This window comes from Calidris pugnax, unplaced genomic scaffold (assembly GCF_001431845.1).
Source record: "Calidris pugnax isolate Ruff unplaced genomic scaffold, ASM143184v1 scaffold3, whole genome shotgun sequence".
Lineage (NCBI taxonomy): Eukaryota > Metazoa > Chordata > Aves > Charadriiformes > Scolopacidae > Calidris > Calidris pugnax.
The window spans coordinates 3,162,233-3,183,322 of record NW_015090799.1 but is presented as its reverse complement, the minus strand read 5'-3'; the positions used below and the strand labels follow the sequence as shown (position 1 = coordinate 3,183,322).

Sequence of the window (21,090 nt, the reverse complement as noted above, 5' to 3'; positions counted from 1 at the left end):
GTTTCAGGTCACCTGTAATACTGCACAGAGCTGATGCCCAAGGAAAAAGGTCACATGAAACTGTATCATAGTGAAGAGAAGACAGTTTAAAAGATTAATCCATTTGAACAGGAAACAAAAGATCCCTCTTCAGCAATGAAGGTGAACACCCATTAAAGCCAGCCTAGAAACCAGGTGCCATAACAGAGACGCTGAGGTAACCCAAGACAGCATCTCTTCTAGACTGAAAAGGATCCACAAAATAAATTAGCAGTTCATTTTTTTAATTAAACGAAAATTTATCCAAACAAAAAACAGAACAGTTTGGGGAAGTAGAGGCACATAATGCCACGGAACAGCTCCCTACAGTACAGGCGATGGCCATCCAGTCTTTACTTTCCCAGTCTGGTTTTCATCAACTGAAGGCAAAGCCCAGAGTCCAATAAACCCAAACATTAATTAGCTGAACTCCTTTTTTTCTTTTGAAACAGAAGGAGGAAATTACTTGCTACTAAAGACGTTCAGACTAGTCATTTCGCAAATGGTGCTATGAAGCTGATCAGAAGGGAATGTGTTGGAGCATAATTGCCCTATTTCAAAGCATTATGCTGTAATAACAATCTGCAGAACGGCCGTGCTCCACGGCGAGGGAGAGGGTGCTACAGCCAGCACGCACCTCCACACACCCCTTCCAGAGAGAAGCACCTCCTCCTCTGCTAGTGCTGGAAGGCAGCCCATTAACCAGCCTTTTAGACCCTAATTTCAGGGCAGAGAGATAGCACTCGCTTCATTGGCTGCAGCTATTTGCTGTTTCCAGTGACGATCCTTCTGATTAAGCCAAGCTCTGAGCCTGCAAATCCCCTGCTGAAATAGAGACCAGCTTTTGTTCAACCATGGACCAGGAAAACGCTCTTTGGCATCGGACCAAAGGAATGTTTAAGTGTCAGCTTTTCAAAAGCTATCTTATTAACTCAATAAAGAAACCTCTTTAATTTTGCTTTGTTCAAACAGAACACACGTTACACTAGGCTGCAGCTTATGGGAGCTGTAGGTAGAGAACACTCCCCTTCCTCGCGCTGGAATCCATGCCCTTGAGTATTCATTTGTTTGCAACAGCAGAAAGTTGGTCCCGGATCCTTCCTAGACCTTCTAACATCGTGTCCAGGGTTTCTTTGCTCAGTTCCACAGTCAGGGCAGAAACAACAGGACTATTTCCACATAAGGCAACATCTTCCTGAATCTGAAAATAGGAACACAGACTTTAGCTGTATGAAAAACGCATTCACGTGTTTTTCCAGTGCCACTACGAAAGTCAATGTTCAACAGAAAAAGAAAAATGCTTTAAATCTGGCATCCAGCTCCACCCTGAAGGACCACAGCACATCTTCTAAGCTGTGTGCCTCACTAGTGAACTGTGCTCCCATGGAAAGGGTGCAAAAAAATGTATACTGCCAGGAGTACGGGGAAATTCTGAGGAGACTCGTGGCAGGAAGCCACACAGATGTCAAAAGCACTTTAGCAGATACCACATAACCCCATCCCCCACAGAAATTAAGACCTTTTTCACCCTCCTCTGAAACCCACCCTTCCAACTCTTACTGGTTGGGGGGATCCAGAACTCTGTCAAATATAAGCAGGAAGTTGAGCTCTACTCCCCAAATGACAGATGTGCCCAGTGAAGGAATTTATTAGTAATCAAAAGTTATTTCCCAACTAATGCAGTCAACTAAATATGCTGATGAGTGACTTTGAATTAAAAGGCGATGACTTCATAATTTATCTTCTTTCTTTCTGTAGAGAAAGAAGGAAGGTGAGCAGGAACAAACACGGTGCTTTCTCGCATCCCCATGCAAAGAAAATTCTCCTTTGCCAGAAAAAGAGGGCTCTCATCAGAGACATCATTCCTGTGTCACTTCAAAGATCACCTCTGAGACAGTCTGTTAACTGCCCACCATGGGATGGGCAAGCACCAGGTGCCTGTCTGAACCATCCTGTGCTGCCACTGCTCAGTCAGGGGCTGGACTTGACTGTTCTGGTCCCGTATTCTTTATGGCCACTGACATTACCTTTAACTGAAGCAGGCAAGTAGGGACTGCCATTCTGCTGATGCTGTCTGAAGATGTCTTGATGTCCACCCTCCAGTCCATGTCAACCAGCCGAGGTAGGGAGACTGAGGGATTTTAAAAAAAATGTGTCTGTTAGGTCATCTGGCAGTGCATGATGACACCAGACCCTGGAACCTGTGACCACCACCATGCACGTGCTTCTCTGCTTCTGGCCCTGGGAAGCCTACAACTTTAGTCTACTATGTGGTTTCACATCACGTGCATTCTGCACCGAGCCAGTCTCTGAAGGCTCCCTCATGACACGGGAAGGACAAAGAGGGTTCTCCCGTTGTCACACACAAGACAAACATAAATTCACAAAGCCGCTGGGATAAGGGGAGCAGTAAGACATCTTCTCCACTTCTTCATCCCCTGCCTTGCTGGGGGCAACTCATCAGAGAATCACAGAATTGTCTAGGTTGAAAGAGATCTTTAAGATCATCTAGTCCAACCATCAACCTAACTCTGACAAAAAAAAAACCCAACATCACTAACCCATGTCTCTAAGCACTATCAATGCCTTCATTTAAAAGAAAACGTCAAAATAACATTAATTTGAAACTTGATAAAAATTGCGTTTCTTAACTTCTCTGTATCTGCATATTAAAACGTAATGCTACCCTTAAGCTACTGTCTCTTTGAACTCACTAAACCTCTCCCCAAAGCCTTCGCTTCCACCGTGTGAAGCCCAGCCCTGCATCGCTGCCGCAGCACCACAGCCAACAGGCAAACTCTGCCCACATGGGGAACAGACCCCGTTTGCCCAAATCTCCAGCATCACCACCTCTGTCCCCCCGGGGAGACCGGGCAGCCCCGTGCAGCCGTGTGTCAGCCAACATTTCACTGCATCATGCTTTTCATCATGCAGCTTCCCGTGGTATTAATTTAAATATTATTATTAATAACAATAATAATTTAAATAGTAATACCATGGTATTAATTTGAATTCAATTAATGGCTTCAACAGCATTGGGAAAGGGAAGGGTTCAGGGTCCGGCACCAGGGCAAGGAGTTCTCAGGGTGTCAGCCATCAAGGGAGAGAGAGAGAGAATTCCTCAGAAACCTGATTTATATTGAATGTGAAGGTCATGGTATGAAATAACCCTGTTGGCAGCTTGGGGCAAGTGCCCAGGTCTCACTTCTCATCCCTGCACCTGGGGAGCTCAAAAACAGTGAGACCTTGAAACCCACATCCCAGAGCTGGCTGTAAAGTAAATATCGTCGCAAATTGAGACACTAGATTCTTCTAAAAGTGCAGTTTTCCCAAGCATTAGAAATGAGTCCTGTGTTGCTCAAACCAGGACAGGTTTGGGAAGGGAATGGGAAGAATGACTGAATCCTGGGAGGGATGGTCCATGCTACTCCTGGTACGGCTTTGCCCTTAGGATGGTGTCACCGCAGCCCTGCAGCCTGGAGGGCACCCCAGGTTCATGGAGAAAAAGCTTGAGAACAACAGAGAACTGTAAAGGACTCTGAACCGGGCTGGAAAAAAAAAAAACAAACAACAAAAAAGAAACAACGAAACCAGACTATTTTACAAATATTCTTGTGGGATATAGGGAGGACGAAGGGGTAAGTAGGAAGACATAGGGATGGACGAAGGGGTAAGTAGGAAGAAACAACAAATCAACTCATGGTTAAAAGACTGGTGTAAGCTGCAGAACTTTGGCTTCGAAGGAGGAGGGAGCCAGGCTCTTTTCAGTGGTTCCCACTGAGAGGACGAGGGGCAACGGGCACAAGTTGGAACATAAGAGGTTCCACTCAAATATGAGGAGAAACTTCTTCACGGTGAGGGTGGCAGAGCCCTGGGACAGGCTGCCCAGGGAGGGTGTGGAGTCCCCTTCTTTGGAGATTTTCAAAACCCGCCTGGATGCTCCTGAGTAACATGCTCTAGCTCTGGGCAATCCTGCTTCAGCAGGGGAGTTGGACTAGATGATCTCTATGGTCCCTTCCAACTCTAGAAATTCAGTGAAATTCAGTGAAATTCTTAAATAAGTTAATGTTTCCAAACACAGGAGACAACATTTTGTGTCCTGAAGAAGAGCCAAATGTCTTCTGAAAGGTGGGATTTTGCCATAAAAAAAAAGTATTCGGATCCAGCCTTCCAGTTTGGAGCATCAGAGAGAAGAGCCTGAATTTTGTTCATTTTCTGCACTTTCAATGTTTCAGGTCACCTGTAATACTGCACAGAGCTGATGCCCAAGGAAAAAGGTGACATGAAACTGTATCATAGCGAAGAGACCACAGTTTAAAAGATTAATCCATGTGAACAGGAAACAAAAGATCCCTCTTCAGCAACGAAGGTGAACACCCATTAAGCCAGCCTGGAAACCAGGTGCCGTAACAGGGACGCTGAGGTAACCCAAGACAGCATCTCTTCTAGACTGAAAAGGATCCACAAAATAAATTAGCAGTTCATTTTTTTAATTAAACGAAAATTTATCCAAACAAAAAACAGAACAGTTTGGGGAAGTAGAGGCACATATTGCCACGGAACAGCTCCCTACAGTACAGGCGATGGCCATCCAGTCTTTACTTTCCCAGTCTGGTTTTCATCAACTGAAGGCAAAGCCCAGAGTCCAATAAACCCAAACATTAATTAGCTGAACTCCTTTTTTTCTTTTGAAACAGAAGGAGGAAATTACTTGCTACTAAAGACGTTCAGACTAGTCATTTCGCAAATGGTGCTATGAAGCTGATCAGAAGGGAATGTGTTGGAGCATAATTGCCCTATTTCAAAGCATTATGCTGTAATAACAATCTGCAGAACGGCCGTGCTGCACGGCGAGGGAGAGGGTGCTACAGCCAGCATGCACCTCCACACACCCCTTCCAGAGAGAAGCACCTCCTCCTCTGCTAGTGCTGGAAGGCAGCCCATTAACCAGCCTGACTGAGCCTTTCAGACCCTAATTTCAGGGCAGAGAGACAGCACTCACTTCATTGGCTGCAGCTATTTGCTGTTTCCAGTGACGATCCTTCTGATTAAGCCAAGCTCTGAGCCTGCAAATCCCCTGCTGGAATAGAGACCAGCTTTTGTTCGACCATGGACCAGGAAAACGCTCTTTGGCATCGGACCAAAGGAATGTTTAAGTGTCAGCTTTTCAAAAGCTATCTTATTAACTCAATAAAGAAACCTCTTTAATTTTGCTTTGTTCAAACAGAACACACGTTACACTAGGCTGCAGCTTATGGGAGCTGTAGGTAGAGAACACTCCCCTTCCTCGCGCTGGAATCCATGCCCTTGAGTATTCATTTGTTTGCAACAGCAGAAAGTTGGTCCCGGATCCTTCCTAGACCTTCTAACATCGTGTCCAGGGTTTCTTTGCTCAGCTCCACAGTCAGGGCAGAAACAACAGGACTATTTCCACATAAGGCAACATCTTCCTGAATCTGAAAATAGGAACACAGACTTTAGCTGTATGAAAAACGCATTCACGTGTTTTTCCAGTGCCACTACGAAAGTCAATGTTCAACAGAAAAAGAAAAATGCTTCAAATCTGGCATCCAGCTCCACCCTGAAGGACCACAGCACGTTTTCTAAGCTGTGTGCCTCACTAGTGAACTGTGCTCCCATGGAAAGGGTGCAAAAAAATGTATACTGCCAGGAGTACGGGGAAATTCTGAGGAGACTCGTGGCAGGAAGCCACATAGATGTCAAAAGCACTTTAGCAGATACCACATAACCCCATCCCCCACAGAAATTAAGACCTTTTTCACCCTCCTCTGAAACCCACCCTTCCAACTCTTACTGGTTGGGGGGATCCAGAACTCTGTCAAATATAAGCAGGAAGTTGAGCTCTACTCCCCAAATGACAGATGTGCCCAGTGAAGGAATTTATTAGTAATCAAAAGTTATTTCCCAACTAATGCAGTCAACTAAATATGCTGATGAGTGACTTTGAATTAAAAGGCGATGACTTCATAATTTATCTTCTTTCTTTCTGTAGAGAAAGAAGGAAGGTGAGCAGGAACAAACACGGTGCTTTCTCGCATCCCCATGCAAAGAAAATTCTCCTTTGCCAGAAAAAGAGGGCTCTCATCAGAGACATCATTCCTGTGTCACTTCAAAGATCACCTCTGAGACAGTCTGTTAACTGCCCACCATGGGATGGGCAAGCACCAGGTGCCTGTCTGAACCATCCTGTGCTGCCACTGCTCAGTCAGGGGCTGGACTTGACTGTTCTGGTCCCGTATTCTTTATGGCCACTGACATTACCTTTAACTGAAGCAGGCAAGTAGGGACTGCCATTCTGCTGATGCTGTCTGAAGATGTCTTGATGTCCACCCTCCAGTCCATGTCAACCAGCCGAGGTAGGGAGACTGAGGGATTTTAAAAAAAATGTGTCTGTTAGGTCATCTGGCAGTGCATGATGACACCAGACCCTGGAACCTGTGACCACCACCATGCACGTGCTTCTCTGCTTCTGGCCCTGGGAAGCCTACAACTTTAGTCTACTATGTGGTTTCACATCACGTGCATTCTGCACCGAGCCAGTCTCTGAAGGCTCCCTCATGACACGGGAAGGACAAAGAGGGTTCTCCCGTTGTCACACACAAGACAAACATAAATTCACAAAGCCGCTGGGATAAGGGGAGCAGTAAGACATCTTCTCCACTTCTTCATCCCCTGCCTTGCTGGGGGCAACTCATCAGAGAATCACAGAATTGTCTAGGTTGAAAGAGATCTTTAAGATCATCTAGTCCAACCATCAACCTAACTCTGACAAAAAAAAAACCCAACATCACTAACCCATGTCTCTAAGCACTATGTCAACCCGGCTTTTAAATCCCTCCAGGGATGGGGCCTCAACCCCTTCCCTGGGCAGCCCATTCCAAGGCTTCATAACCCTTTCCGTGGAAACATTTTTCCTAATATCCAATCTGAACCCCCCCTGGTGCAACTTGAGGCCATTTCCTCTTGTCCCATGGCCTGTTCCTTGGGAGAAGAGACCGACCCCCCCTGGCTACACCCTCCTTTCAGGGAGTTGGAGAGAGCCAGAAGGTCTCCCCTCAGCCTCCTTTTCTCCAGGCTGAACCCCCCCAGCTCCCTCAGCCTCTCCTCACAAGACTTGTGCTCCAGACTCCTCACCAGCTCCGTTGCCCTTCTCTGGACCCGCTCCAGCAGAGCTGCTCTGGCATAAAAGCTGAGATTAAGGTTCTCTCCGTTGCCCTTCTCTGGACCTGCTCCAGCAGAGCTGCTCTGGCATAGAAGCTGGGATTAAGGTTCTCCCAACAAAAGCCTGGCACCAACAGGCTGGCTGCAAGTGCTCTTTGTCAGTTCCTGGGAGCACAATGTTTTTAAACAGTGTCTTTCCACTGCCAGCAATAAATACAAGGAACATTTGAAGAATATATTCAAGTGAAACTGAGGCAGGTACTGGGAGGGGTGGCACACAGCTACTTTCATTATAAAAATCCACATTTTTAACCCAGAAAAAGAAACAGCATTGACACTTTCACCTCAGATTTACAAGTGTTTTCTCACACAAATTGCAAACCAGAGGAAAGCATAATTACTTATCCAACCAGACAACAGCAAGTGCTAAAAGATGAGGCTTGAACCCTTGACTGCCCAGTGGTAAAGTGAAATTTACCACCAAAATCCAGAAATTTGAAACATGTCTGTAAGGTAAATTCCTTGTTTAATATACATGTAAAGAAAAAAGTTGTAAGGTGCAGTTTCACAGGGCATACTTAAAGTCATTCCCACTTTGCTACTACCTGTAAGGTAAATTCCTTGTTTAATATACATACTTAAAGCCATTCCCACTTTGCTTCTATGAAGCACTTATAAGACTGGGAACACCTCTTGCACCTTTTTCAACTCCACTTTCAGGAAAGAGCTGAGCTACACTTCCTATGTTTGAAAGCACAGCATCCAGTTTCCTGGGAAAAAGTCTAAATTCTCACTAGAAGAAAGTCCACACTAAGGACATGGAAACAAAGACAAGCCCTTTCAGTTTGAAAAGGACATTTTTAGCTAAGGGGCTGAACTGCTGTAACTATGCCAGTGTAAATGGCTACAGGGTGCCTGAAGGAACATTTTTCCCATTTATGTCAGCTAGGGATTTTCAAAGAAGCCCGAATGAAAGGTAGGACCAACCCCATAAAACATCTCTAGGGAGGTTATTCTCAAACTCAATTTAAAATCTCAGCTGTGGTGCTTGGTAGGTTTGAGTGTCTTTGTGAAGCCTTATCAAACCTGGTTGTCAGCAATTATTTGACATCTATTTAAAGGTACCAAGGGGGATGAAGAGGCAAAGACTAGAGCTCTGCTGAGTGCTAAGGGAAGAGCTGTCTCAGTAGGCAATTGCAACCTGTCTGGATTCCTTCTATCATAAGATGCCTGGTTTCCTCCCCAAGGGCTGATCACTAGCCTTCCTCCAGATGCTCAAGTTACTTCCTAACAGTGCTTACAGAAATATCTCTTTCTGTGTGGGGAAAGGCTCTCCCTTCTCCTCCTGCTCCCCTGCACAGAGCTCCAGGAGGCAGTGCAGGAGGCTGCCTTGGCTCTTGCTTTTGGAACAAATTCCAGTTCACAGTCTGCCAGGGCCAGCACTTGGCAGCACTTGCACCAACATAAAACGCATCTGTTTAGCCTTGTATGTTAATTTGCAAAGATGGATTGCTGGTGGCTTGGGAGGGGCAGGAAACATTTATATGTTAACACAGATCAATCAGTTGGAATGTCTGCTCTGTGTACCACTGTCTTGGTCCCTATGTAATGTATGTCAGATATTTCATGAATACAATGCTAAACCAATCCACCCTTTCCTAGAAGACAATCTCATTCCAACAGGCTTAAACATTTACAAATACCAAGACGTGAGTGTCAGAGCAGAGCTCCTGTAAGCTCCAAAAGCCACTCACCCAGCCTTGTTTCTGGGCTGTGAAGATTCAGCTAGCATGTCATCCTTGCTCTCATTTCCTCTAAGGCATGATAGTGTTAAGGGTAAGGAAAAAGCATTATGTTTCTTGGTAACACCAGAAATTGTTTAGTGTAAGGAACTGCTTTATTAGCATCACACAACAGTTTCTTCCCTCTCCCGATCATTAAAACTTTGAGGGACAGTGTATTTCCAGGTCCTGCCATACTGTTTAGCTGTTGGACATCATCTCCTCTGCAGGCAAAGCAGGATCCCACCCTACCTCAAACTACTCTGTTATCAGCTCCCATTTGTAAGCCTCCAAGTGCCACAGTTGTAAAGAAAACCTCTTGGGGGGGGGAAACAGAGTGTTGTAGCTGCACGGAACACCTACCTGGGATGTAACTCATTGCCCACGGTGCGATTGTTTAAGTTTGCATTCCTTAATTACATCACCGTTTAGAAAGGCGAGGAACAAGCAGACTTAGGAATATATGCAGTGTACCCCCTGGCAGAGGGGGGCACAGAAGAGTGCACAGAACTGCATAGATGTGAAAAGCTAAGGTACTCCCCAACACACACATGCCCTTCACAGTGCAAAGCTATGGAATACGTACATCACTTAATGACCTGAATGGGGAGGTCACAGTGCTCCACTTCCAAAAGTGCTGCAAACACTCGCTGTGCAGTGCACTCTGCAAGGTGGTAACCGACTGAGAATTAAATGGAATTGCTTGAGGACTGGAAACAATTTAGCCCAGACCTGAATACAAGCTCATGGCCTAAGCCCTGTGATGCCACAGCTGCACAGCTTCGTCTGAGGCAAACAGGGGGGGTCTCTGTGCCACCTTATGAACACATGTTGTGATGCACTAAGGTAAACTCTAAGCTCCAACGACCTCAGGAAACATTAATTGCATCAAGATATGAACTACTACTTACTCTGACTTGCTTGTGCTTCATTCCTCCAAGCAGAGCTGTGAAAAAGTAAAGGGAAAAAAAAAAAAAAAAGTATCAGCAGTGCTTTGGGAAAAAAAAAAAAGAAAAGAAAAAAGGTAGGGAAAGCCTTCAGAGTGGCTTATGCCTGCCAGAAGGGTTACCAGGGCTGCAGCAGTGAGCAGGGAAGAAAGACTGCTGCTGCCACCGGGCGCCCAGGAAAGGCTGTCACTGGTGGGCAATGGCAGGCAAGCTGGGGACCGGCTACCGGTTCTCCTGCAAGCGCGGCTCGCTCACGGCATGGTCCCTTCTCCCCAGTTCTGTCAAAGCAATGGGCTACCAAGCAGTGGGAGGTGCAAGCCTGCAGGACTGCTCTCCTCTGCCTCCAGCTCACGTTTGCTGTGCCACGCACGCTGCCTCTGCACCTCCGCCGGGCTGGGAAGTGGAGGGGCATCCAGACCCTGCCCCATCCGACTTTGCAGTACTGAAATCCAGCCCTCTAACTTTTATCACCACCCATAGCATTTTTCCACCATACAGGTGAACTGTTAGGATAAAAGGGGCTTTGTATTACGTGAATGAGGCCCACGCCCACTCCAAAAGTCTTGGGAAAACCCTCTGTGCTGTGTTTTGCTTGCCATTCCACTCACATGACATATTTCATTCAGCTCTGCTCATCCCAACCTGTGTGATTATGCCCAAGGTATGCACCAAATTCACAGAATACACAGGCTTTAACTTTCCAGCTGCAAGCAAATGGCAGGTATGTAACACTCACATATTCTCCAAGATTATCTTAGTCAAAAGGTTCTTCAGATTTTGGTGGAAGTTTTCTGGAAAGAGAGAGATGATATCTTCTGCCCTGGTCAAGCCGTGGTACACGATGTGCCTGGTGAGATGGTGCAAAGCAGACACCAGCTGTAGGAAAGGAAAAGGAGAAAGGGCTCTGCTGGCTTGAAAAGCATTTCAATCAGCACAGGACTGCCCTTCCGTAGCCAGGGGAGACACAGCTTCTGCAGCGCGACCAGCTCCAGGAGGGCCTTGGTCTTCCAGGTACTGCCTGATGGCCTTAACAGGCAGGGTGCACGAGGTCCGCTCTGTCCTCTTGATACCTACAGCAGATCTTCTGTAGTTTGTAAGTGGTTAAACTGTAGAGAATCTTCTTTTAGGGAAGAAATGTAGCTATTTTAGCAAGCATTCCAAATGGTTTCAAGGACTTAGTAAGGTAAGAAAGGATGTACGTGGCCCTGAGAACATGGTGACCAAAGACAGGGATGCAATAAATATGGACATTGCCTGACAAACAGGTGGTACAAGAGAGATCATCAGTTTTAATGAGCAATTAAGCAGTTAGAATGCTTTGCCAACATGAAAAGTGAGCCAAAGGACAGGTGAGGAAGATGAAGATTGAGGAAGAAACGACCCTCACTCAAAATGAGGACCACCAGAAGGCACAACCAAGCATGCCCAAAAGCTTATTATAATACGTAAATGAATTCTGGGAAACGTAATAAATGCGCTAATGTTTTCTTGGAATTACACTGAGTATGTATACCTCTTGTGTATAAATTTAATTTGACAACAGCACTCGGGGTGCACGATAGCAGGAGCCATCCCCTGCACACACAGCGCCGCCATACGGAATGCCCGCTTTCTGAACTTTAAATTGAGTTTTACAAGGTTTTATCTGCTGGTTCGCGGTGACGCTCCAGCACACACACCTCAGGCGCCTCCCTGTAAGGCCCCTCCGGGCTCTGCCTCCGGGGGAGGCGGCCTTTTACCGAGCACTTCGGTTCCGGCCGCGGCCCTCGGGAGCTCCCCGGAGCCCGGGCCGAGCCCTGCGCCGGTGCCCGCTGCCGGTGCCCGCTCCCCTCCCTGCCCGCACGGCGGCAGGCCCCGGCCGCCGCTCCCTCAGGCCCCGCTCGCTCCCTCCCGGCCCTACCTGCTCCGCTTCCTCGGGGCCGGCCGGGCGATCCGGCCGCTGCAGTCCCGACCTCGGGGGGGGCCTGGCGTGCCTGCGGTCCCAGCCCCGGAGGAGGCTGCGCGGTGCCCGCGGGGCCCGCGGCCCCAGGCCCGCAGAGGGCCCGGGCCCGGCTGTCGGTGTGGGCCCGAACTACACGGCCTCGACCTCTCTGGTCTGCTCCTCTCTGGTGTTTCTGCTATGTCTATGTCAGAGGCAATTCCCTACGAGATTGAAAAAAACCCACCAAACCACACAGAGGAATTGGATGCATTGGATGATGACCTTCGTAGGCCTTCTTGCTGCCCTTTTTTTCCTGGAATTTCCCGTCTGTAGCACCCAGTGGGACCCGGCTGTGGGCTCTGAGCCTGCGGGTGCATCTGTACTGCCCTGCGTGTTGGAGTCGGCTTGGATCCGGAGAACTGAATGTTAATTCGACCAGTCACTGAGTCTCAAAATGAAACTCTGCTGCAGATGGGGAGATGTGCCTGCGCATGGGGCTGGGTGATGCAGGGCTACCAAGATGATGAGGGGCCTGGAGCATTTCTCTTATGATGAAAGGCTGAGGGACTTTGGTCTTTTTAGTCTGGAGAAGAGAAGGCTGAGGGGGGATCTGATCAACGTGTATAAATAGTTAAAGGGTGGGTGTCAGGAGGACAGGGCTGGTCATTTTCCAGTGGTGCCGAGGGACAGGACAAGAGGAAATGGGCACACACTTGAATGTAAGAAGTTCCACCGAAGCATGAGGAGGAACTTCTTTGCTGTGAGGGTGGCAGAGCCCTGGCAGAGGCTGCCCAGGGAGGTGGTGGAGTCTCCTTCTCTGGAGACATTCAAAACCCCCCTGGACACATTCCTGTGGGGCCTGCTCTGGCAGGGGGTTGGAGGAGATGATCTCCAGAGGTCCCTTCCAACCCCGTAGCATTCTGTGATTCTGTGCAGTGATAGCACTGACCCATTTGGCTCTCTCTCTTCGTTGAGCCAGTCTGGGGGATGTGAAGACCATCCTTCCTGAAGTAGCGCAGACACCTCTTTTAAAAAACACGTGGGCGGTAGCACTGCAGGGGCCTGGGTGAACGGACAGCCTGCAGACTATGAGACTCTTAAATACTGTTGATAACTTTCTAAATTCAGCATCTCCTGGATGTGGGATGCGGGTGGATCGGTACCTATACTTACCTGCTGTCTGCTGTGCTTGTCTGTCACCTCTATTCCCAGCCGTGTAAAAAAGCCTCCAGAATTGGCATTTCGCGTGGGGAGAAGGATCAGGGACCTGGGCTGGGAATCACTTGAATGAGAAGGGCTGACTTCTGAGGGCTAGGTGGGAGGTTTCAGGTGGGAGCCGGGGACCTGCAGCAGGAGAATAGTTTTTCATTTGCCTTTTCACTTAAAATAGCAAGTTGTCCCAGTTTTCTGTCTCCGCTGGCCATTGGCAGGGAGCAGGCAGGGGAATTCCTGGTGTCAGGTGTCTGTGCCGTGCTCTCTGCTGCGGGATGTACACCTTTCCCTCGGGAAAATGCCCGGAGGGAGGTTGCCTGGGTGCCTTTTGCCTTTTTTAATGGAGAGGGACTGCAAAACAACAACAAAAAAAGCAGGATAGGGAGGTAAGGGGAAGGACTGTGTGTATTTCATATACAAGGCATTGAAAGGATTGTGCACGCTTCACTCATGAGGTATTTATCTTCAACAGAAGTCAGCTGTCGTGGTGGAATAAATCCTGAGATACCACAAGGCCAAGTTCTAGAGATGGGGAGCTGAGTGAAACCATTCCACTAGGTCAGTGCAAAATATACTCTGTGTTTTGTACATAGGGATGTAGCTCCAGTGACAGATAAACACTTGGCAAAAATGTCATATTTGTTATAGTCCATCAACTAAAGTGAGAGCCCCAAATAAATGTATCTGAGAGGGACTGCATTGTGAGGAAAAGCCAGTCGCTCTTCCTACTATATTCAAGGTAAAAAATAAGCATAAAAAGGTGAGCAAATAATTTGACAAAGCCCATTGCAGTCCTTTTTTGTTTGAGTTTGTTTTTTTTTTTTTTTTAACCCTTGAGAAGTAAAAAAGGAGAGGAATAAACTTGACTTCCCTACAATTCTTGGCTGGAGAACTGTAACCTTTTCCCCTCCAGGGAAAGAAGCACAAAGTTCTAGTTCACTTTGGCTGTTAAAGGCTCACTGGGAGATATTGAAGATTTGATGGGAAGAACTCTTGGGTTTTTCCCTGCAGTGTATCCCGTGTTGAGGATACGGAGTGTCTGTTCCCTAACTATGGGCTCTCTGCTGCAGGGCCAGGCTGTGCTCTGTCACCGCATCCTGCCGGGGGGTGCACCTTCTCCACCACAAGGAAAAGTGAAGCTGTCACCTTGCCCTGAAGAAAAGAACTCCAACTGGGTGATTCTGGTTAAGAGATCGAGCAAGATGAAGTGTGAGAAACTTCTTTCCTCAGTGCATTATTTGTTTTGGTTTTGCTTTTTTTTAATGGTGTTTCGGTAGCAAGAAATTGCAAATACTAGGAAAGAAATCTTCACAGAGCACTCAGGCAAGATTGGGTTTGGAGTACCTGGCATCATATTCTCCAACCAGAACTTTCCTGAAACATCTCCAACTTTATCTAAAGTCCCATTTATACTCTCTTACATATTGATGGACACTTCAGTCTTTTCATGCCAGGGCTAGGACACAAGTTTCTTCTTGTAGCTGTTACTGGGAATCATGCTGAGATGATTACCTGGAGGGCAAATTTCCCCCTAGATATCTGGTTGCGTCAGCACTAGTCAACTCAACAGCAGAGAACATTGCCAAGGCCTTTACTGTGAAATTGCTCGTGCTGTTGTTGGCATGTTTTCCACTCATCCAGATCATCGTTCTCCCAAGCAGCTCCAGGGTCAGGAGCTGGCATGGGCTTAGAAGCAACCCCAAGGAGCAGGCGGCCACCCTGTCTGACAGGCCAAGAGCCGAGCAGCTCTCTCAAGCCATGCTATGCCCATTGCTCTCTGGGCCAGAAAACAATTCCGAACACGTTTAATTTACTAGCACAAAGCTAACTTTCACTTTCTTGTCCTCACTCTTTTAGCTCCACTTAAAATGAGCTTTCCAGCAGATACAGTCATAGAAACATAGAATGGTTCGAGTGGGAAGGGACCTTAAAGATCATCCCCTGCCCTGGGCAGGGACACCTCCCACCAGAGCAGGTTGCACCAAGCCCCATCCAGCCTGGCCTTGAACCCCTCCAGGGATGGGGCAGCCACAGCTTCTCTGGGCAACCTGGGCCAGGCTCTCACCACCCTCACACCAAAGAATTTCTTCCCCAGATCTCATCTCAATCTCCCCTCTTTCAGTTTGAAACCATCCCCCCTCATCCTATGGCTCCCCTCCCTGATCAAGAGTCCCTCCCCATCTCTCCTGGAGCCCCTTGAGGGACTGGAAGGGGCTCTAAGGTCTCCCCGGAGCCTTCTCTTCTCCAGGCTGAACCCCCCAGCTCTCTCAGCCTGTCCTCACAGCAGAGGGGCTCCAGCCTCTGATCATCTCCGTGGCCTCCTCTGGACCCATTCCAACAGGTCCACGTCCTTCCTGTGCTGAGGACTCCAGAGCTGGACACAGAGCTCCAGGTGGGGTCTCCCCAGAGCGGAGCAGAGGGGCAGAATCCCCCCCTGGCCCTGCTGGCCACGCTGCTGGGGATGCAGCCCAGGATGCAGTTGGCTCTCTGGGCTGCCAGCGCACGTTGCCAACTCATGTTGAGCTTCTCATCCACCAACACCCCCAAGTCCTTCTGGTCTTTCTGTTCCATCTAACCCACTCCATAAACAACAGTCACCAGTGGTTACCACAGTCCTCCTCCTAAGGGCAGAGAGACACAGCAGTTCATGAGCTGGCAGAAAAGCTTAAAATCCAGGATTTTAATCCTCAGGCTACAAAACACAGTAGTCCATATGGAATCAGGGAATTGTCAGAGTTGGAAGGGACCTCTAGAGACCATCCAGTCCAACCCCCCTGCCAAAGCAGGGTTGCCCAGAGCACATCACTCAGGAGCATCCAGGTGGTGCTTGAAGATCTCCAGAGAAGGGGACTCCACACCCTCCCTGGGCAGCCTCTGCCAGGGCTCTGCCACCCTCACCCCAAAGAAGTTCTTCCTCACATTGGAGTGGAACTTCCCATGGTCCAGCTTGTGCCCGTTGCCCCTCGTCCTGTCACTGGGAACCACTGAAAAGAGTCTGGCTCCATCCTCCTTCAACCCACCCTTTAGATCCTTGGAAGCATTGATAAGGTCTCCCCTCAGCCTTCTCTTCTCCAGGCTGAAGAGCCCCAGCTCTCTCAGCCTTTCCTCATCAGGGAGATGCTCCAGTCCTTGAATCATCTCTGTTGCCCTACGCTGGACTCTCTCCAGCAGTTCCCTGTCCCTCTTGAGCTGGGGAGCCCAGGACTGGACGCAGGATTCCAGTTGTGGCCTCCCCAGTGCAGAGCAGAGGGGGAGAAGGACCTCCCTCCACCTCCTGGCCACACTCTTCCCTGTGCAGCCCAGGAGTCCATACGTCCTAAACTGTCCCTACAGCCCTAAACTGCACGTCGCCTGTGTACTCTGAGACTTGCTTATAAAAGATCACCGGTCAGAACTTAGGAACTTTGTGTTCTCTCTCTTTTTGTTTCTATTTAGGTCAGGTGAGGAAAGTGTATATGAAACTTGTAAGCTGGTGTTGCACGTCCAGCAGCAGAAATCCCTGTGCCAGAAGTTCTCCTGCTGCACACCAACACAGCTCATCTGGGACGATGTTTGGCTTTAAAGCACTGGGCAACAGAGATGGAAAATGCCTGGCAATTCTGAAAACAAACAAACAAACAAACAAGTGAGAAAACTCCTCTACTTCAGTTTTCCTTTTTTTTTTTTTTTTTGTTTCCATATCAGAAAACTTACAGAAATTCTGACAAAAATTAAAGTAGCTGTTTTAAATATATGCATACAGGAAGAAAACTATTAACCTCTCTAAGAATGAGATACGCATTATTACCAATATAGCTTGCATGCAGAGATTTCTGTTAAGAATATTTATGGTATAACATACCAATTCTTCACTTCTAAGTAGCTATTCACGTACCTGTTACTGGAGATGGAATTTTACTACTGCCGGGGGTATTTATTGTCTCCTTTTCCTGTTGATATCTCTAAAATGGAGGGATGCCTTTTACAATGGAAAGCAGTAATTTTGTGGACTTGGAAACGGAATGGAAAATCATAGCCATGGGGCCAAGAAACAATACGTAAATTAAAGCTGATGCTATAGTGCAGATAGAGAAGGAACTCATTTCTAGAGATGTTGGAAAATACCCGTGACATTCCTATGTATTTTCATTGCACTGGGATTAAATGCACCGTGGCATTAAAGACTGGAAACAAATCTGGCCCCCACGATGTGAGAACTGTAATTGCTCAGTACCAGCAATTTTACAGTGTTTTCTTTATTTGAAGTAGCTGCTAGGAAGAATTCTAGAAGCATGAAGTGCAACAGTAATAATATCATTTTAAAATTAACTGTAGAGTTTCTCTGCATTGTGAGTCAAAATACTATCAAAGCAGATACTTTTTCCGTTTTCCAAAAAAGAAATAATAATTTGTCCTTTTCTTGCCTTAAAAAAAAAAAAAAAAAAAAAAAAAACCAACAACAAATTAAATAGGGAGCTTTTCTTGTACCTTTTTCCTTTACTTCCATGGGTTCATGTCACAAGGTAAGAAGCTGGTACAATGTCAACAGCATCCTAGTACTCATAAGAAAAAGCAGATTCCTAGTAATAAAGGTACTTATACTTTTCCAAATTAAAATCATAGAATCATAGAATTGTCTGGGTTGGAAGGGACCTTTAAGATCATTGAGTCAACCTCACTCTGACAAAACCCATCACTAACCCATGTCTCTAAGCACTATGTCAACGCGGCCTTTCAATCCCTCCAGGGATGGGGCCTCAACCCCTTCCCTGGGCAGCCCATTCCAAGGCTTCATAACCCTTTCCGTGGAAACATTTTTCCCAATATCCAGCCTGAACCTCCCCTGGTGCAACTTGAGGCCATTTCCTCTTGCCCCATGGCCTGTTCCTTGGGAGAAGAGACCGACCCCCCCTGGCTACACCCTCCTTTCAGGGAGTTGGAGAGAGCAAGAAGGTCTCCCCTCAGCCTCCTCTTCTCCAGGCTGAACCCCCCCAGCTCCCTCAGCCTCTCCTCACAAGACTTGTGCTCCGTCCCCCTCACCATCTTTGTTGCCCTTCTCTGGACCCGCTCCAGCCCCTCAATGTCTGTTTTGTGGTGAGGGGCCCAAAACTGGGCACAGCCCTCGAGGTGAGGCCTCACCAGTGCCCAGTACAGGGGGACAATCACCTCTCGGGTCCTACTCACCACACTGTTCCTGATCCAGGCCAGGATGCTGTTGGCCTTCTTGGCCACCTGGGCACACTGCTGGCTCCTGTTCAGCCGGCTGTCCACCAACCCCCCCAGGGCCTTTTCTGCCGGGCAGCTCCAGCTTCTCTGCCCCAACCTTGCATCACTGCATGGGGTTGGTGTGACCCCAAGAAGATGCAGGACGTAGCTCCTTGATGAGTGCAGCAGAGCTATGACATCAACTATATGTTGGCCCAACTGGATGTAGACTATTCGGTGACAGCATTGTGCCCCTTCCAAGTCTCCTATCTGCTTGCCCCCCCTGACCAACTCCACGGGAGAGCTAGTAGGAGAAGCTCCTGTTTGTGCAGCAGCCACCACGGTGCAGATTGATGCGCTGGCTTCAAAACATCTTTGCCTTCAGCCAGTTTGGCAGCAGGGTGTTGAAGCATTGGGCGTCCCTTCCCTTCTGGCAGCCCTGCTGCAGAGACAGCAGTATCCTGTAGAGGGAGGGAGAATCAGGGTTATAATTTCTCTGGACACTACAGTAAGATCTTACACAGCTTGTCTGTCAAGCTTTCTCATAGGGTAAAAAATGGGCAAGACTACTTATATCTGCTTTTGTGAAGAAGTTTGAGATTTACAGATGAAAGCAGTGGAGAGCACTTTTGAAATAAAGCACCAAGCCATTAAAAATATTGAAAAGCTATGCAAATGAGACTGCAGGCTTTGAATGTGCATTGATTTTGCAGACATGAAAACAAGGTTCTTGCTTTTGGCATTTGGACACATTTTTTTTTACTGCAATTCAGACAAACTAATTGGCCTGTGTGAGTGAGGAAATTTGCTAGCCCTGACAGGTAATCCTTGCCTTAAGGACTTGTCTGCATTAGACTCTTCTCATCTTAAAATTTACTATGTTTACTTCTGTGGGTGAAACCCATTACCTTTGTGAGGGTAGGGCAGGAGTGTTTAGGGTGCACCCCGGGCAGGATGAGTGGCGTTGGCCGGACTGCACGGCTGCAGGCAGCGTTTGGACAAGAGGAAACACCCTCAAGTTGCACCAGGGGAGGGTCAGATTGGAGATTAGGAAAAATGTTTCTATGGAAAGGGTTATGAAGCCTTGGAATGGGCTGCCCAGGGAAGGGCTTGAGGCCCCATCCCTGGAGGTGTTTAAAAGCCGGGTTGACATAGTGCTTAGAGACATGGTTTAGTGATGGGTTTTTATCAGAGTTAGATTGATGGTTGGACTCGATGATCTTAAAGGTCCCTTCCAATCCTGACAATTCTATGATTCTATGATTTGGCTTCATCTCTGCTCACTGAACAGCTGTCATCCTGATAGGTCATTATTTTATTGTTATGATTTTTTAAGGAATGGAGCAAAACCACATGGTTAATACTGGGGTTTGTACTCTTCAGTGTCAGCTCTCAGTCGTCCCTCGGATTACGCTCTTCCTTCCTCCCTGGCCTCTCGGCTGAAGCAGCGAGTGCCTCTGTGCTCTGAGCTGCTGATACCTGAGACCCTTCCGATGGGACTGCAGCCGAGAGGGTGACACCCCTGCTGACAGATGTCACCGCTGAGGCTGGGTGCTAACAGACACTCTGTGTGCTGTGTCGGTCTGGGGACACTTGTCGGTATTAAAACTGGAAGGCGAGCAGCCTAACACGGTTGTGAAGAGGGCTCTGCACATTAACAGCTCATCTAAGGTATTTTTCTTCCCCCCCCTCCCAGTGCAGGACAGTCCCTATAAACTTTGACAGACAGGTCAGACTGTGCCAGTTCTGATTATGAGTCTGATTATGATTATGAGTGTGCTCAAGCTTCGAAGTGTCATTGGGACAAAAAGAAGCTGAGTATTTTGCATCAGAAAGCATTTGGCCTGAGCATAATATCAAGCTTTTACAACTTTCTCCATCCAAGGTCTCATCCAGATCATTTGTAACAACCATTTGTGGATGCTCAGAAAACTTCTGGGAAAAAAATCCTGTGTAACATGTCTCAGCTCAGTGGAATTGCATCTCTTTTAAAGCCAATTAAAGCACGCTTTGAAACATTTTCCTTGAGGTATTTGCAACCCTGACACCACAGCAGAGCTAGTTCTGGCAAGACAGAAGGACCCAGCCACCAGGGACAAAAGAAAGACATTTAATCTCTCCTATAAAGGCAAAAAAGTAAACAAGCTGCAGAGCTGGCAAAGGACAAATGTAAAGTTTAAGACTGATTGAAGGGGAGGTTTCTTCTGCCCATTCTCCTTTTGGATGTCAGTGTCTCTCAGCACGACTCTGACAGCAAAGCAGAGGCCAGGGCCAGTGTGGGCTCCCAGCTCCCTGTCACCTGGGGAAGGTGACCACCCCCCGGGCAAGCGAGAGCAGGGAGGGGACGGCGGGGAGGGAAAGGACAAACAGGCTGAAATTCATGTGGTGACTGCGATGGACAACCGCTGCCCGAAAGGGCTCCTTCAGGACATGGTGTGTGGAACAGCAAGCCTCAAGCCCACACGTTTCAGTGGCACGGCCTCTTTCTTCCCATGGAGGAACTGACCTTCAGCAGCCAGGGGTTCGTAGGGCCTGGTGCTGGGAGCCATTACAGGCAGGAGTTTCTGCACGTTGCTAGGGCCCCAGGCCATCTTGGTGACCTCTGGCCAGCTTAGGGCTCAGAACTGAGTAAAACAACAAGTACCAGCTCTAAGGGTGCAGTGATGGCAGTGTCAACAAACCAGCTGTAAAAACATGTCACCGGTTTAATATTCTGTATTCATTACAAGGCCTGGCTACACCACAGCCCATGGTAGCGGGCACAGCCCAAGGTCGCTGTGACACAAACTATAAACTCTGCTTAACCATTTTTTGCCTGCAACAGTTTCTTGCTTCCCTTTCACTT

At 47.8% G+C, this 21,090-nt stretch overlaps 2 protein-coding genes across 2 annotated transcripts; both read right to left on the bottom strand.

Annotated features, from left to right (window-relative positions):
• Nucleotides 1-262: 262 nt before the first annotated feature.
• Nucleotides 263-2,583, bottom strand: LOC106885181 (COMM domain-containing protein 9-like). The gene is made up of 3 exons (XM_014937151.1): nt 2,580-2,583; nt 2,046-2,149; nt 263-1,219 (listed from the first exon to the last, which is right to left on the bottom strand). Exons 1-3 carry the CDS (start codon nt 2,581-2,583, stop codon nt 1,079-1,081), a joined length of 249 nt encoding a protein of 82 aa, XP_014792637.1. The 3' UTR covers nt 263-1,078.
• Nucleotides 2,584-4,491: 1,908 nt separating this feature from the next.
• On the bottom strand, nt 4,492-20,836 carry LOC106885180 (COMM domain-containing protein 9-like). Its single transcript, XM_014937150.1, has 6 exons — nt 20,708-20,836; nt 11,829-11,999; nt 10,665-10,804; nt 9,893-9,927; nt 6,301-6,404; nt 4,492-5,474 (listed from the first exon to the last, which is right to left on the bottom strand). Exons 1-6 carry the CDS (start codon nt 20,834-20,836, stop codon nt 5,334-5,336), a joined length of 720 nt encoding a protein of 239 aa, XP_014792636.1. The 3' UTR covers nt 4,492-5,333.
• Nucleotides 20,837-21,090: the final 254 nt, after the last annotated feature.